Source organism: Hippopotamus amphibius, chromosome 5 (assembly GCF_030028045.1).
Source record: "Hippopotamus amphibius kiboko isolate mHipAmp2 chromosome 5, mHipAmp2.hap2, whole genome shotgun sequence".
Classification (NCBI taxonomy): Eukaryota; Metazoa; Chordata; class Mammalia; order Artiodactyla; family Hippopotamidae; genus Hippopotamus; species Hippopotamus amphibius.
The window spans coordinates 167,313,574-167,332,249 of NC_080190.1; the positions used below are offsets into that span (position 1 = coordinate 167,313,574).

The 18,676-nt window shown below is 46.8% G+C and overlaps 1 protein-coding gene across 1 annotated transcript in view; it reads right to left on the reverse strand.

Moving 5' to 3' along the window:
- The window catches only part of ZFAT (zinc finger and AT-hook domain containing), a 174,830-nt gene that overhangs the window by 122,706 nt on the left and 33,448 nt on the right, over positions 1 to 18,676 (reverse strand). Inside the window, exon 3 of the mRNA XM_057737087.1 lies at positions 6,378 to 6,629. Within this exon, the coding sequence (XP_057593070.1) occupies positions 6,378 to 6,629 (252 nt within the window). The remainder of the gene's footprint in view (positions 1 to 6,377; positions 6,630 to 18,676) is intronic.

Consider the following 18,676-nt stretch of genomic DNA (forward strand, 5'->3'; position numbering starts at 1 on the left):
GTTACAAATGAAATTAAAAGACAAATTATAAAACTGGAAAATATTTTCAGAATATATGGCCATCCGCAGTCCCTCCCATCAGGAAGCATGCATGAGAGTCCTAGATAGCTTCCTCCACAAGAGGGCAGACAGCAGTATCAAGCAGTATCAGCAGTATTTCATCTTGTGGAACTGAAAACCACAGCCACAGAAAGATAGAGAAAATGAAAAAGCAGAGGACTTTGTACCAGATGAAGGGACAGGATAAAACCCCAGAAAAACAACTAAATGAAGAGGAGTTAGGCAACCTTACAGAAAAAGAATTCAGAATAATGATGGTGAAGATGATCCAGGACTTTGAAAAAAGACTGGATGCAAAGATTGAAAAGTTTACCAAAGACCTAGAAGAATTAAAGAGCAAACAAGCAGAGATATGCAACACAATAACGGAAATGAACAATACACTAGAAGGAACCAATAGCAGATTAACTGAGGCAGAAAGGCGAATAAGTGACCTGGAAGACAGAATGGTGAAAATCACTGATGTGGAAAAGAATAAAGAAAAGAGAATGAAAAGAACTGAAGACAGCCTAAGAGACCTCTGGGACAATGTTAAACGCACCAACATTCTCATTATAGGGGTCCCGGAAGGAGAAGAGAGAGAGAAAGGACCCGAGAAAATATTGGAAGAGATTATAGTTGAAAACTTCCCTAACATGGGAAAGGAAACAGTTACCCAAGTCCAGGAAGTGCAGAGAGTCCCAGGCAAGATAAACCTGGAGAAACACACCAAGACATATAGTAGTCAAATTGACAAAAATGAAAGACAGAGAAAAGTTATTAAAAGCAACAAGGGAAAAATGACAAATAACATACAAGAGAACTCCCATAAGGTTAACAACAGATTTCTCAGCAGAAACTCTGCAAGCCAGAAGGGAGTGGCAGGATATATTTAGTGATGAAAGGGAAGAACCTACAACCAAGAGTACTCTACCCAGCAAGGATCTCATTCAGATTCGACGGAGAAATCAAAAGCTTTAAAGACAAGCAACAGCTAAGAGAATTCAGCACCACCAAACCAGCCCTAAAACAAATGCTAAAGGAACATCTCTAAGCAGGAAACATAGGAGAAGAAAAGGACCTACAAAAACACAAACAAAACAATTAAGAAAATGGTAATAGGAACATACATATCGATAATTACCTTGAATGTAAATGGACTAAATGCCCCAATCAAAAGACACAGGCTGGCTGAATGGATACAAAAACAAGACCCATATATATGCTGTCTACAAGAGACCCACTTCAGACCTAGGCACACATACAGACGGAAAGCGAGGGGATGGAAAAAGATATTCCATGCAAATGAAAATCAAAAGAAAGCTGGAGTAGCAATACTCATATCAGATAAAATAGACTTTAAAATAAAAAATGTTACAAGAGACAAGAAAGGACACTACATAAAGATCGAGGGATCAATCCAAGAAGAAGAAATAACAATTATAAATACATATGCACCCAATATAGGAGCACCTCAATACATAAGGCAAATGCTAACAACTATGAAAGAGGAAATGCAAGGCAGAAATAGAGACACAGATGTAGAGAACAAACATATGGACACCAAGTGGGGAAAGTGGGGAGGGTTGGGGGGGAATGAATTGGGAGATTGGGATACCAAATTGTACACTCTAAATATATGCTGTTTATTGTCTGTTAACTATATCTCAATAAAAGTTCTTAAAAAAAAAAAAAGAATGTATGTTACAATTTGGTTTATAGGAAATGGCCATTCAATCAATAAATTTGGGCTGTTAACTTCCATTAAAAAAAAAAAAAGAATATATGGCCATCCAGGGACCTCCTAGGTGGCGCAATGGTTAAGAATCCGCCTGCCAATGCAGGGGACACAGGTTCAATCCCTGGTCCAGGGAGATCCCACCTGCCGCAGAGCAACTAAGCCTGTGCACCACAACTATTGAGCCCTTGTGCAGCAACCACTGAAGCCTGAGTGCCTAGAGCCCATGCTCCACAACAAGAGAAGCCACTGCAATGAGAAGCCCGCACACCACAATGAAGAGTAGCCCCTGCTTGCCGCAACAAAAGAAAGCCTGTGTGCAGCAACTAAGACCCAACACAGCCAATAAATAAATTAATTAGTTAATTTTTTAAAAAAAGAATATATGGCCATCCAAAAGTGTAATAAGTGAAGGGCATGAGCGAGGAATGCCCCAGATTACAAACAAAACAAAAACCCCTAATAACTGCAACGAGGTTGTCCACTAGTGACCAAACAGATGCAAATTAAAATAAAGTTGTTCGCATAAGAGATTAACAGGATAAAGACTGATGCAACCCAAGGTAAAGAGGGTAAAGGCGGAAGTGAGGACACAGCCAACGTCAGAAAAATAACTGATAAACACATTCCACGGGCTAGGTTGACAACATGCGTATGTGTCAAAATGTAAAAGGGGGTTTATTTTGTTCAAATTAGTTTTATTGTTATTTTATCAACTAAAGTTTTCACTGATTTATTCAGATAAAATTCACATAACATAAAATTAACCATTTTAAAGTGAATAACCCAGTGGCATTTAGAACATTCATAATGTACAACCACCACCTTTATCTAGTTGTAAAACCTTTCCATCATTCAAAGTAAAACACTGTACCCATTAGTCACTTTCCGCCCATTCTCCCCTCTCCTCCAGCCCCTGGTAACCACCAGCTGTTTTCTGTCTCTATAGATTTCTCTCTCCTGAATATTACATATACATGGATGTATATAATATGTGACCTAAAAGATGCCCTATTAACCTGGGAATTACATTATTAGGTATTTACCTAAGATACTAAAGACACAAGTGCAAATATAATAATAATAAAATTAAAATGCATGCTCAAGATTGTACACCCAAGTAGTTTTTTGTTTGTTTTTAATCAGGGAGAAAATTGTAAAACAATAGTCAATGTCAATCAACTGGAGACCAGTGAAGGAAAACTTATGGTCCATGCACACAAAGAAATGCTGTGTGGCCTTTAAAAATGACAAAAATCTATGTTTACTGACTGTTTTTGTTCAGAAAGCAGAGCATCGCAATCAAAAGCACAGACCCTGCAGCCAGACTGTGTGCGTTCAGAGTCCAGCTCCACCCCTTACGGGCTGTGTGATGTTAGCAAGATCCTGAACCTCTCTGTGCCTCAGTTTCCTGGTCTATAAAATGGGACTGATAACAGTGCCTACTATGTTGATAACAGCTGTAAAATACAGAGAACAGCATCTGCAACATAGAAAGTGCTACAAAAAAATAGCTTGTTAAAGAGAAATGTTGACATGAAAAATTCATCTGCCCCATTAGTGAGTGAAAAAAGATCACAGAACATTATGTATGACCTCATTTCTGAAAAATTTATGTGAATGTACACAGAAGTAAAAAAGATCTTTCTTCACTTTTTTATACAGTGCAGTATAACAGACATTATACCTAGGCAGTGAAATTTTGGATTATTTTTACTTTCTTCTTAGTATTTTTTATATCATTACAGGTATTAAAAAAGAAAACAAATAATGATAATATCCAATTGGTACTCTTGGATACCTTCAGAATCTAAGTTGCTCTGAGCTTTCTAGGGGGCAATTTGGCAATATGTAATACACTTTCTGGCCCAGTAGCTCCACTTTCAGGAATTTATCCTACAAAATAACAAATAATAATCCACACATACACATATATACACATACACAAATGCATATGTATATGTCAGGGAATATTTACTAGAGTAATATTCGTAACAGCAAAAAAAATGGAAATAACCTAAATCTCACCAAATGTACCGTGGTTGGCACGAACAACGGAATACTATATGGCGTGGAAAAAGGATGCCACAGAGCTTCGTGAAAGATCCTTTCGGTGAGGGCCATGAGAGTCTGCACTTCCCTGTGAAGGAGAGACACTGAGGAAGTGTGTTTCGGGAAGAAAACCCCCAAGGGCAGCACAGCCTGGGGACGTCCACGGTGCGACTGAACTTCTCAGGCTGCCTCCAAACCAGACCTAGCCTGAGGCCCGGAGGAAGAAGAAGCCAGAATGTTCAGTGTTGCCAAAGAGGGAGATCCCTGACTTCTAACCACGACTGTGCAGAAAGCCCAGGAGTCTCAGGGGGCTGACAGGACAAATCAGTCACGTGAAGGCACAAAACCAAAGCAGATTCTCAACAAGACAGCCCTGAAAGAGCAGACAGACCTGGATTCTCAGAAGGGCCCGGGCTAGTACAAGCAGAGCGGCCTCGATGGCTAGAGCTGGACCCTCTGGTTAAAACGTGACAACCCCTAAACATCTGTGCAAGAGAAAGAGCATGGGGGCGGGGCGGGGGTGGTGCACGTGTGTGTACGTGAGACACACTCTGGGTGGGGGGGGGGGGTGACAGGACGGGGAAGCAACTGCATGACCAGGTCCAGTGGGAACAAATCCACTGGAAATTAGCGCCTCAGGTGCAGGGCCGTGACCCCCTAGCCCTTCCTCCGTCACCACCTTAGTGCTACAATTCTGTGTATTTGCCAAAAGGACGTTAGGCTCTGAAGCAGGATGCTGCTTCCTCTAAAACCACCGTGCTCGCCGCCTCTGCCTCTCACACGGCGAGGGCTCACGCTCTATCTTGGGATGGCTGCCAGCCCGCTGCCTTATCTCGTTTGAATCCTTGTCTGTTATTTGCATCAGCCCCTACAGCCTAGTAAGAGCTAACGTGGTCACCTTGAGGGCAGTTCTTTAAAGGAAAGAACAACATTGTGTGTTTTCCACAACGTGCACAGGTGTTGGCCGTGAGCCTTGGCCACCAGCCTAGATGCTTGATAAATATTAGGGGATGTATTACCTCAAAAATTCACCCAATCTGAGCTAGGATTTTACACACCAGGGGTCTTGCTTCACTGCTGGGAGGTGTTTCTAGGACTCAAAAATTGGGGTTCAGAGTCAGACAGTCTGCGTTCAAAGGTCAGGATCCCTTTTAAAAGGATCCTGGACAAAATGCTTAATTTCTTAGTGTCTGAATGCTCTTATCTACAGAACAGGAAGGACAGTAATAGCACTGTGTCCATACGGCTGTGAGGAAGAGTAATAGCTAAGATTTACGGGGTGTCTTCTTTTAACTTTTTATTTCATGTTGGAGTAAAGCCGATTAACAATGTGATAGTTTCAGATGCACAGCAAAGCGACTCAGCAATACGTACACACGTATCCACTCTCCCCCAGACTCCCCTCCCATCCGGGCTGCCACACAACATTGAGCAGAGTTCCCTGTGCTACACAATAGGTCCTTGTTGGTTACCCATTTTAAATATAGCAGTGCATACATGTCCGTCTTATGGGGTGCTTTTGAAATGGCAGGTACTGTTCTAAGCGCTGTACAAAGTCCTGTCTCATTGAATCCTCAAAGTAACCACATTAGCTAGTGCTGTTTTTATTCCCATTTTACAGATGAGGAAAATAAAGCAGAATGAAGTTAGTAAGTACTAAAGCTGGGGTTCAAACCCAGGCAGCCACAGTCCAAAGCCCACATCCTTAATCAGAACTGCCTCCCATGTAACATGCTTAGCATGGTACAAAACACAGTAAGAATTTCCTAAGTTTTCAGACGTAGTTTGAAAACTTCAGAAATGGTGCAAGAATCAGAGGACAACAGAACCCACAGCAGAAGCCCTCAACTCTCCAGTGCAATCTTGCTGTTTCATTCCTCCTAGAAAGTCGTCTAGGAGACACTCCCTGCTCACACTCACACTCCCTTCGGCCTCTTTTAGAAGTTGCTTCAGATCTGAAGCCTCACCAGTCACTTACCTGGAAGAAGCATCTGGTACTCTTTATGTTCTTCAAGAATGCCTGCCACAATCTAGGCCATCAAGGCCACTCACAGGGGCCTCGAGCATCCTAACGTCTGCACTCCTGCTCACACAGTCCCGCTCAGCAGCTAAGACACCCTCCCTCCTTTACTCCAAATGCCACCAAAACTGTGACACCAGGCTCAGTCTTGACTTCCCATCAGAATGCTTTCTCAACGCATCATTTATTATCCCTTAACCCTGCGCGTTTTAAAACCCCATCATCTTACCCCAAACACAGGCGCGAGAGCACAGAGACTGTTTCACCCTCTCTGCAACCCCGCCAAGCATCTACTCAAGTACCCCCACGAACTGCGCTCCATGAGCATTAGCTACCAGATGACACACTCGATTCCAAGATGACTTACAGTAACAGTCAGTAATCACTGAAAAAATGAGCACTTTCCAGAGAGGTGGCACGTGTACAAACATGTGCGATTTCCAAGTAATAAGTGAACTAGTAAAAACGGATGTGAGCAGTCACAGCTCTGCATCAGATGCGACATGGTCGGCCCTGGGCAGCACTCACCTGCCTCCCCCTCCTCCTCGCCCAGGTTCAGCACGATGATGCAGATGTGCTTCCTCAGCTGGCGCGGGTTGGAGAACTTCCGGCAGCACTTGCTACACTCTAGGCTGCTGGGAGCCAGGCTGCCCCCTTCCTCCGGGGCCCGCGGACTGTCCGCGCTGGGGATAACGTTGTTTTCCGCCAGCTCCTCTTCGGGGCTGGGCTTCTTCGTGGACCCCTTTGGCCTGCCTCTCTTCCTCTTCATGACTGAAAACTCTATGAAGGAAACAAGAGGGCAGCATGTACTCAAAGGAGGCGACAGTGCAGGGCATGCCCTTGATTTCCAAGTGTGCAAATGTGTTTGGTTCCACGTTTTATTGAAAAAGGAAAGTCTGACGCAGTTCCAGAAATGAACAGCTGCAAACAATCTTTAGGGCTAATATCTCTGCACCTCTATGCTATTACAGAATCCATTCTGTAATAATGTGATTTAAGAATCATAACTTTATGAGAACTTTTGCATGTGCTTCTGTAAGGCGGGGAGGAATTTTTTGTTTCTGTTTTTGTTTTTGTTTTGGCCGAGCGGCAATGTGAGATCTTAGTTCCCTGACCAGGGATCGAACCCGTGTCCCCTGCAGTGGAAGCGCGGAGTCCTAACCACTGGACCACCAGGGAAGTCCCAGGGAGGATTTTAAATTGTAACCATCACTCCCCGGTTCACAAACCAGGCTCCTTATGGAACCACCATTTCCACCGAGATCCAGTTCTCAGAAACTTGCTAAGGACTTCTTTGCAAAGCGTTCACGCGCTTAGTGAGTTACACAACCATTCACACTATTTCAAGGCCTCCTAATTATTAGATCCAAATTGTTCTGATGAAACAGAGAAAAAATAATTACAATCTAAAGCCACAAATTAAAGACTAACGACAATGTTTTTCAACTTTCCTGGAGATCAAATGATTTAAACGTCATGATCAGAGCTGCTTTAGAGCAAGTTTCAAATCATTTTTCACTTTGTATTTCCTCTTAAATCGCATTCATTTATAAGGCGTTCGTCTCCAAGTGAAGGTGGGACTTAAGATGGATGAGCAGGGCCGGGGGCGTCGTGCCGTCGTGGGACAGTGGAGTGGTGTGTCTTAGGCGACGTGACCTGAGGGGCACCCTGAGGAGGCCACGCAGGGGGCTGGCACAGCCTGGCCGCCGGGCCATCTCTGGAGCGCCACCTGCTGGCTAAGGCACATGCCCATGCCTTTCTGCAGCTGAACATCAGGGCAGAGGAAGGGTCCTGTGTTCCAGCACCATCTTGGGGGAATGTCATCTGCGGAATTAAGATGTGTTCAAGGTCCCTCCCACTCTCCCCAAGGCTATGGTTCTGTCCAGGAAAGCATCAGCCACGCTGCCCGCTGCTACCCCTGTGAGGACTCTTTAAGTGGGTCACTTGTGCTCCCAAATCAGACAGGAAAGCCACAGGGGCGGGAGAGGAGGACAGGAAGGTTCTGAAGCAAAGTCTGCAGGGAAAGAGCTGCGTGACAATGAGGGTTCTGGACGGAGCAGCCTGCTCTGACGTGGAGTCCCCTAGAGCTCAGAGGGATCAGGCACCAGAATGGGGGGGGGGGGGGGAGCTGAGAGAGGGCAGCTCCCGCAGGAGCAGAGTCTCCATGGAGCTGCAGTGCCGAGGCTGGCTCCACCTTGACCTACAGCTCCAAACCAGGGCCCCCTGTGGCCAGGGCAGCCCCGCCAGCACAACGCACAATCACTGCCTTCCCTCTAGCTCACCAGGCACGCTGGAGGCAAGGGTGGGGGTGCTCAGGGACGAGGAGAAAAAACTATTGATGCTAAACAACAAGAAAGCAAACCAAGAGACCAGAACAAGTGAGAAAGGGCTAGACCCTTGGATCCCTTTGCCCGCACTGAGATTGTACCAAGGAGAATGACAGCTGTGTGGACAGAGGCCCAGCTGATGCGGACGGGAGGCAGGAGGGGGAGGCGAGGAGAGGAATGTGCAGAGTAAGGACAAACCGTTTACCTCCACGTCATTAAAGCTCCCCCTTATTATTTTCTACAGCAGCAACTTACTGAAGCAGCACTTAATAGAGAAGCAGAATTCGCAGAAAGGCTATAAAACGCCCACCTCATGTCACGTCCGCTGAGCTGTAGCAACGTGTTGCATAACAGTCTGTGGGAGACCATGGACCAGCCCAGCCCCGACGCAGGCCCCGCAGGCTGCTGTGCAGACACAGGTCCTCCTCTGACGTGTCCTGAGGACGCAGCTGTGCAGTGAAGGAGAGGCTTTACCCATAGAGAGGTCTGACCTCTGCCCTCAGCCACTGGGGGTGACCTCTAGGCCCTTGGAAGACCCTGCGGTCCATGTGCCCGGGGGCTTTAGCCAAGGACTACCACTATGATTAGTTTCAGGGGCCTCTGGACGAACTGGAGAAGAGAGGGATTAGTCTGACCTCCAGGAGGAGCTGGAGACGGGGGACCAGCCACACGGGCAGTGTGTCACCAAGCCCCACAAAAACTCTGGACATGAAAGGCTCAGGTGAGTGCCGCTGGTGGGAAATACTCAAGTCCTGTCATGTCACGTAGCCGGAAGAAGGCAGCGGCGTCCAGAACACCATGGGGAGAGGAAGCGGACAGAGCCCCATGTCTGGAACCCTCCCGGTCCCCAGCCTCGCCCAGGCATCTCCCCCTTTGGCTTGTTCTGACCTGCATCCTTGTTTAGAACCATCATCACAAGTACACTGCTTTCCTGAGTTCTGTGAGTCGTTCTAGAAAATGATCGAACCTGAGGGAGTCCTTTGGGTCCCCCAAATTTGTACCTAGCTGCAGAAGTGTGGGTGGCCCTGGGAACCCCCAAATTTGCGACTGGTGTCAGCAGTCTTGAGCAGACGTAGAAGCCTTGAAGGAAGAGTGCCCTTGACCTCAGGCTGAGGTTCGGCGCTCGTCACGGCAGGGTACCCAGTGCCCTCTCCACGGGGACGCCCAGCGCAGGCGCCAGCCATGGCACCCACTGATGTGACCCCGCTCCCCACAGAGCAGGGGCGCAGCCCAGCCAGCCAGACCCCAGAGCCGTGTGTGTGTCTCCCCACAGGCAGGACCTCCTGAAGGCAGAGTCCCGTCCTGATGCCTTTTTATCCGCCAGCACCTGACCCGGTGTCCTGCCCAGCCGGCACCCCATAAATCTTGATGAATCAACCCAACAAGCAGGATGCAATCTGCTGTCAAGGAAGAAACATAAAATCAGCCCTGAAAGCTCTGGAAAACCTCTAACACGATGGTGACAAAACTAATCTTATATCTTGCTACATCCATAATTCAGACCCTCAAGAGCAATTAGTTAGCTAGAAATACAATATTCATAAATGAACTTGGAATAATTTAAGCACCGAAAACGAGTTACTGCTGTCAACCACCCGCATGGTACTGAAGAGTGGAGAATCCTGGAGCCAGAAGAGGAAAACCCTGTCACGTCTAAATCGACGCACTTTAATGGCGTCTGAATGGAGGACATTTCTGTTCCCCTCCCTCCTCCCTCAGCTCCTTTACTCAGGTGTCACCGAACTCTATGGATTTTGTCCCGAACATCTGCCCAAGCCCCTTCTCTGCTCACCTAGACCACACACCATCTCAGCGTCCAGCTTCTGCTCTGGTCTCTCTTAGGCTCCACCCCTTGTCTCACCACCACTCCCTTGCTCTAGAACTTTCCATCGTTCTTGAGGACTTTGCCCCACAACTCTCAGACCTGGCTTTCCAGGCCCTTTATCTCAGGGTTCAACACCTCACATGTGCACACACACACACATGCTCACACCACCTCTCCTCTCTCCCTCCCTCCCTCTCCCCCTCCCTCCTTCTCTCCACCCCCCATCCCCCCAACCGCTCAGGACAATGTTATAGGCCTCCCTAAACACGCAGAAGTAACACCTGTCTCTTTTTTACTTACCTATACTGTTTCACCTCCTGCACGCCTATCAGAACCCCAACCCCAGTGCATACCCTAACGCTTCAGGCCCAGTTCAAATCTCAGTACCTCCTCCGTGAGGCCAATTAGGCATCTCGGCCACCCCCAGCTTGTCTCACAGTTGCTGTGTGAGACACACACGTGTGCAAACTCACCCACACCGTTTCCTGTGTTTCTCTCCCCGCACCTTCTATCATACACCCTGAGGTCCCACAGGATCTCGGGCAGAGCTGGAGACATAGTGGATACTTAATAAAGAAATACACATTGATCAGTTGTTTAATAATAGGAAAAGAAGCATTTAGAAAACAAGGCATTTCCTAGGTCCCGAGTTTCCAGTAGGAAGAAAGGGGTGAGCCACAGTGCATCTCAACCCCGTCCCTAACCCATAACTGGGAACAACTTCCTCACAGCCAAAAGTTATCCGTGCAGATCCAAGGACCGGCCTAGCAAGGGAAAGAAAGAATCGCCAAAGATTTTAAATTTAATAAAAGACGATGTGAGCATTATGAAAAAAACATCTCAACGTTATCAAAAATCTAATAACATAAGCCCTTTATTTGTACATCACTCAAGTTTGTGAGGCACTTTCCCAGCTATTATCTCATTTTATCCTCATAAAAACCTTCAGAGATGGAGGTAGCAACTCTAAGTCCTCACTAGGAAAAGAAATGAAGGACCCAGATGTTCAAGGGACTTGGCACATTTTCCAGAACTTGCCACTGAGCTGGCAGAGCCAGTATCCAGGTTCCCTTTTCCCCGCCCAGATCTTTCTGCTGAGTCATGCGGCCCTCGGTCGGTGCTGGACACACAGTGGAGCCTAGATGTGCACTGCAGGGCACAGCGGCCGGGATTTAGGCCGACCTGAGTTCAAATCCCCACTGGTCTCAGTTTCTAACTTGAAAAATAAACGCAAAACGGCCTCTACTTTATAGAGTCACTATCAAGAAAAGCAGACCACTAGATGCTGAGCACAGCCTTGGGAGGTGATCCATACACGGCAGCTGTTCACTATCATGGCTACAGGCACGTATGTCCCGGGATCCTGACCTGGACTGCCTCTCTGAAGACAGTGTTACCTTCCTAGCCCATCCACTGTTAGATCCTGTGATTTCTCGACGTACACCCCTTCTTGTTTATTAAGGCACTTTTTCCTCGATTTCTTCACGTTAAAGAACATGTTGGCACACCAAGAAAGCCAACACAGAATTAGAGGCATATGAATTCCACTTTGCTTGAGACCAAGGATAAAGCCAGCCTTCCAACTCCCACTTTGCAGCTCAACCTCCAGTCACACCAACTCGAGAATTTAGGAAAATCCTGAAGCACCAACACGGCCAGGCCTTGACAGTCAGCCTCCCCGACATTTAGTTCCCAGGAGCCCAGGCAGCAACAGAGAGACAGTGGATGATGTCACAAACAAGGAACTGTGGGGCTTTTAGGGGCATTTAGGTCTACAGGGATGCAGCACCCTTTACAAACCTGACGCTTCAGGCCCAGTTCAAGTCTCAGCAGCTCCTCTGTGTGGCGGGTTAGGAAGCTGGCCCGGCTCCCCTCAACCCCCCGCTTGTCTCCCAGTTGCCATATGAGGCACATACGTGTGCAAACTCACCCAGCACCTAGCACAGCACCCAGGCATATAGCAGGTGCAGTTATGGAGTAAAGTAAGAAGGAGGGAAGGGGAAGGGGAGGGAAGGAAGAGATAAAAAGGAGAAGAGAAGAGACCCTATTAAATGTCTGAAAGAAGAAATGATGGAAGAACCGAAACCCGGCTCTCAGGAGACCCACGTAAATTCCTCCTCAGGTAAGTCCAATGTCCCTGCCTCCACTGGGATGAACAAGTGTGCAGACACACACACACTCATCACACACTCACCCATCTCACACACACACACTCATCACACACTCACCCATCACACACACACACTCACCCATCACACACACACCCCCATCACATACACTCACCCATCACACATACACTCACCCATCACACACACACTCACCCATCACACACACACTCACCCATCACACACACTCACCCCATCACACACACTCACCCATCACACACACCCATCACACTCACCCATCACACACACACTCACCCATCACACACACCCATCAATCACACACACTCACAGATACAATCACACACTCACATGCACACATTCTCTTTTACACACTCACACATACACACAAGAGGGAGAATGAACTTGGTCCATTAGGGAATTTTTTTCTTGGACCAGAGCCAGAGATTTGATCAGCAAGAAGGGAGGAAATTAAAGGCTCTTCTGCAGACCACTTCCAACACGAGCAAAAGAGATTAAAAGGCTATAAAATAAAGCAGAGGATTTAGGAACCTTCGTGTTATAAAGGGAGACCAAAATAATAAATCAATTACTACTCAGTTAAAGGTTTAATTAAACCATTTCAAGAATCTCTCAACTTAAAATGAATTGTGAAGGTTAAACCTGAATGGAAATCATTAGAGAGAAACTAAGATTCTGAAACTCTCAAATTTGATGGGCTTGGAAAAAGAGGAGAGAAAGGACTCGGGATTCTTAATGAAAGACTTTTGAAGAAATTTTCTCATATTAACAGTCTAATTAGTCTTAAGAAATACTTTTTTAAATTAAATTACAATGTATTCAAGAAGAATTTAAGTGAAAAGTAAATTAGTTAATAAAAGAAAATAACTTTTAAAAGAAGTTCAATGGTAAGAATTTGATTATGCCGAGAGAACATTGTGTGGTCAGGCCACTCGAGATGGCTGTTCTCTTGCTCTCTCTCCATCCCCTGCCCGACCAGGGCTGCTTCACCTACACCCTACTCACATGACTTATTTACTTGCCCCAGGCCCCAGATAACGACAGCTCATCAAAGGGGCAGTGAGGGGCGTGCCCCTCTACCGGTTCCCCTGGTAACTAGTGAGCCCACCTGACATCAATTCCTCTATAACTGGTAATCCCCTTCCCCCGGGCAGCGAAGACCGCCATGTCCGGCCCTCCATGCCCCGCACACAGTGGGGTGTCACCCCAGGACCTTGCTTCACGTGTAAGCTCCCCCACCCATGAAACCACTGATGTCTCTCTTGCTAACTCTGGGCACTTTCTTTGGCCTTGAAGCTGGGTGAGCACAAGTAGGCCTGCGGGGTGCAGCCCAACAACTGGAGGAGCAGCCTGGAGACCGAGGAAACCCCCGTGAGCGCCGAGATGCTGGGAGACACAGGACAGGGAATGCAAAGCTGCGGAGGCTGTCCACTAGCATACGGGACCCGAAAGTTGGAGGGGTGATCCCGAAAGTTACGGGGAAATCCCAGGGTGGCTGTCCCTGCTGCATGGGGGCTGCCCAGAGATCTGGAGAACAATGGCCTCTCACGGCTCTGCTGCTGTATCAAAGTGAGTCTTTGTCATTGGTTAAGCTAACTTTCTAGAAGGAATTGGTATTTCTCTTGTGCCTTTGAGAAGTAAATCATCTACTTGGGCTCTCGGGAACTTTAATCTTTTGTGATATCTAAAAGTAAAGGACAAAAAAGAGTTTTAGGTAAACTCTATAGAAATAATTATGTTTTGGGAATGTCTTCTAAAATAGTCTCTCCAAATTTTGGTAACTTGAAACTAAGTTAAAAGAAGCAAATTCATGGGCCATTTCAAATAGGATAAAATATTAGAACATTAATTGCTGTCAGGGTCTAAGTTTATCTACCTTTGCCTGCTTAGGAGAGGAAGACTAAAGCATTGAGTTTTCCAATCAGGAAATGCACAATTACTTGCTTCTCTGTTTTTGCCAGACATTAAGGTTTTCAAGGGTTAAAGTTATAATCAGTCATAATTCTAGTTATTGTAACCAAGTTTCTTTATCAATTACATTGTAATCAGGTGTTTAAGCTTGACTTCTTAAGTCTTTTCTCTTTTATAGATAGTTATTGTTTTACTCTGATGCTTTTGCAAAAGTGCTTCATCGTCAAAAAGATTCACAGGAAGGGGGCTTCCTAGGTGGCGCAGTGGTTGAGAACCTGCCTGCCAATGCAGGGGACATGGGTTCGATCCCTGCTCCAGGAAGATCCCACATGCCGCAGAGCAACCAAGCCCGTGCGCCACAACTATTGAGCCCATGTGCTGCAACTACTGAAGCCCACGCACCTAGAGCCCGAGCTCCGCAACAAGAGAAGCCATGGCAACGAGGAGCCCACGCACCACAAGGATGGGTAGCCCCCACTCACTGCAACTAAAAAGAAAGCCCGCACACAGCAAAAAAAGACCCAACACAGACAATAAAATAATAAATTAAAAAAAAAAAAAAAAGATTCACAGGAAGGACATTTCAACAATAACAGGTCTCTGATAAATTTCAGATTATACTGCTGAACTGGGTAAGAAATTAACCCTAATGGAAAACCTAATGGCTTCATTAAAAGTTAACAAAAAGATTGGTTACTGAGTGACCTGGCGAATATGGTTATAATTTTTGTTGGTTTTGTCTGGTGTGTTACTGGTTTTGATCTGTGTTGTCCAGATAGAGGGAAGCCCTTCCCCTCAGGTTGGCTGACTTACAGTAATGGGGTAAATTACACCTGTGGGTAGAATTGAGGCATTTTTCTTTTCTCTCTGCCTGGTGCCTTCAGACACTGGGAACTCCTGGGCTGTGAGCAGCCTTATCGAGTGAGCGGGAAAGACTGTCTCTGGCACGTGCAGGATCTCAATATTTTGGGGGCTGAGAAATGACCGAGGCAGAGCCTGACGGCAGGCCTCGGGCATGGTTTTCCTGGCCCTGCGAGGCCGTTGGGGAGTTCAGCCTGAGACTCCTGAGGAGTTCCCCCGCCCCCCAGGCCAGTTTGCAGGAGCCTGTGTGGTCAACTGACCAGACTTATTTTGCAAACAAATCAGTTTTGATTTGCTGTATTTGGTGGAGATGAGGGTAACTGTAGAGAGAACAGTATTACGTTTCAGTGGATGTTAAATTCTAGTTCTGTGAACTGAGGCCTGCGTTTATGAAAGTTATTCTGCTAGCCGTACTTTTGCCCTGATGTTCTGGATTGAAAGAAAATTATCTAGTGAAACTGTCACAGAGTATAATCACTCATGAAGTGTGACACTGGTTGCTTTAAGTCTGCTGTTAAAAGCACACGTACAATGCTTGTGTGACAACGGGGTGTAAGTGATAAAATGTGTGGCCTATGAAGTGTCTCCCCCATTAACACACCTCTGAGCCTGTTCACGACATCTGCCTAGTTTTCCCCCAACATGAATGACTAGGTGAATGTAAAGGAGGCCTAGCACCGAGGGACATGATCTGAACCTGGAGTAGGAGCCTGCACCCCAGCATCTCGGGACAAATGTTTTGATCATCCGTGCTTTCTACTAGAAGATTTGCAACCAAAACGGGAAATGACGGAAAAATCTGCACTTATTGAGGTAAAGGGACGTCATTCTGGTTTAACTTCAATTTCCCTGACCAATGCAGTCTGTTTTGTGGCCTTTCAGACACGCACTGTATATCTGCTTTGGCCACTGAGGAAGGGAATGCATGTGAAAGTCAGTGGACCAGTTCAGACATCCAAGGTAAAACTAGGTGGCCACGGTATATGTGATGTTAGACACGTTCTCGTGTTACTGAAGAGTTTTCTGAACTGTACTGCAGACCAGGACAGAAACCACAGGCGGCTGTGCTGTCATCTCAGATGCGGTCACTGCTTGTATTTGCTCAATGGTCACAATTCCCCTGAGTTGGGCCTGCCAGGCGTCTTACGTTTCGTCCCAGCCTGAGCGAGGGAAATACATCCGAGTACTGAGCAGCAATGCCGGCCTCAGTGCAAAACGAGTCTAATTGCTGGGCCTGCAGCCACATGCCACCGTCGCCCTCCTCCGGGCTCCCACGAAAAACTGACCTGGCTAATGCGACGATGTGAGGACTGCTGACCACGGGGGAGAAAGACGCACCATCTTCCGGTCCCATATCCCAATACATCAGGAGGACCCCCCTGCTGGCAGACGTTACCCTACAACTGGCTGCCCGTGAGCACCCCCCACCCCACCCCCACCCCGGGCTATGCTGTGTGGAGCAGAATAGGCTCCCGTCTGGACACACAAGTCCAACTAGGGGGATTCACTGTTTTTGTGTTTGGAAAGACCGAATGGCTCTACCCCTAATGGCCCCCAACATAACACGGGGCAGCAGACCTATACTGAGACCACTGACTCCTGGCTAGGCCAGGAATGACGAACGTTCCCTTTAAACCCGGGCCTTCCCCTCCCCATGGGGGTGGCTCTGGGCTTGTGAAAACCAGGCGCGGCCTTACCTTCCTCATAACTGGACAGGGCAGTGCTGCTATCGACTCCCTCTCCATCGACCTGGTAAGCACTAGGCTCCAAAATTTGCCCCCCGCGTGGCAAATGACTGTTCTGAGCACACAGTGACTAGACACTCCTACCCCTGCTACTCCGGCTGCTGCCGTCTGTACTGTGTCTGTGGTATCTGCTTGCAGTGCCCCCTGCATACCTGACCCCAGGGACATGGAGGAAGACGGGCGGCCCAAGAGTGTAAGGGCCGTGCAGGGTATCCATCCAGGGGTGGAGTGTATGGTCAGGCCACTCAAGATGGCTGTTCTCTTGCTCTCTGTCCACCCGCTGCCCAATCAGGGCTGCTTCACCTACATCCTACTCACATAACTGACCTTCCTACCTACTTGCCCCAGCCCCGTGATAATGACAGCTTATCAAAGGGGCAGTGGGGGGTGTGCCCCTCTACTGGTTCCCCTGGTAACTAATGAGCCCACCTGACATCAGTTCCCCTATAACTGGTAATCTCCCCTTCCCCGCAGGGGCGAAGACCGTCCCATGTCCTGCCCACTGTGCCCCGCACATGGTGGGGTGTCACTTCCGGACCTTGCCTGAGACAGGTAAGCATCCCCACCCATTAAACCAGTGATGTCTCTGTTGCTGACTCCGGGCTCTTTCTTCGGCCTCGGAGCTGGGCAAGCACAGGCCTGGCAGGCCTGCAGGTGCAGCCCAACACACACGCAGGCGTGCTGGCCCCAAATCTCACTCTCCACCTTGCGAATCAGATGACCTCAAGCATGTTGTCTCAGCTCCTCTAGTCTCTGAACCACAGGTTCCTCAGTTATGAAATCTGGGCATCATCAAGGAAATAGAAGACAAGAGCAACACTGTAAACCAACACATATATTGATCCACAGAACATGTCACCCATCAACAGCAGAATACAAATCCTTCTCACGTGCACACGGAACATCCTCCGGGTTAGACCACAATGACAGGCCATAAATCAAGTCTCAATAAGTTTATAAGGACTAAAATGAAAAATAAATAGCAGAAAGAAATTTGGGAAATTCAGAAATACATGGAAATTAAATGGCACTCCTAAATAACTAATGGGTCAAAGAAGAAATCATAAGGGAAATTAGAAAATTCATTGAGATGGAAAAACAGAAAAACACAACACACCAAGACTTATGAGATGCAATGAAAGCAGTGCTTAGAGACCAGTTTAAAGCTGTACATGCCTATGTTAAATAAAGAAGAAAGACCTCAAATCAGAAGCCTATTCTTCCAACCTAAGAAACGAGAAAAGCCAGAAGCAAACTAAATGCAAAGCAAGCAGAGGACAGAAATAATAAAAATTAGAGTGGAAATGAATGAAACAGAATATAGATATGAAAGATATACCCCCGAAGACCTAAATGCTCAATATCATTAATCATGGAGGAAATACAAATCAAAACCACAGTGAGATACCAGCTCACACCCACTAGGATGGCCACAGTCAGAAAGATGAGAACTAGCAGTGCTGGAGAAGATGTGGAGAAACTGCATCCCTCACACACTGTTAATGGGAATCTAAAACACTTCATCTGCTCGGAAAACAGTTTTGCAGACCCCTCCTCAAAAAGTGAAACACAATCACCCTACAACCCAACAATTTAACTCCGAGGTACATATTCAAGAAATCACAACCTATATCCACACAAAAACTTCTACACCAATGTTCACAGAAGCGTTATTCATGATAGCCAAAAAGCAGAAACAACCCAAAAGTTCAGCAACAGACCAATGGGTGGGCAAAAAAAGGAATGAAGTACTGCAGAGCCTACAACCTCCAAACATGATGCTAAATGAAAGAAGCCAGGCACAAAACACTACGTATTATATGATTCCATTCATATAAAATTTATAGAACAGGCAAACCCATAGAGACAGAAAGTAGGTTACTGGTTGCCAGGGTATAGAAGGGAAAATTGGGAGTGACTTCTTAATGGGTAACAGGGTTTCCTAGGTATCTATGATGGTTGCATTACAGTGTAAATATACTAATAACCACTGAATTTTACACTTTAAAGTGGT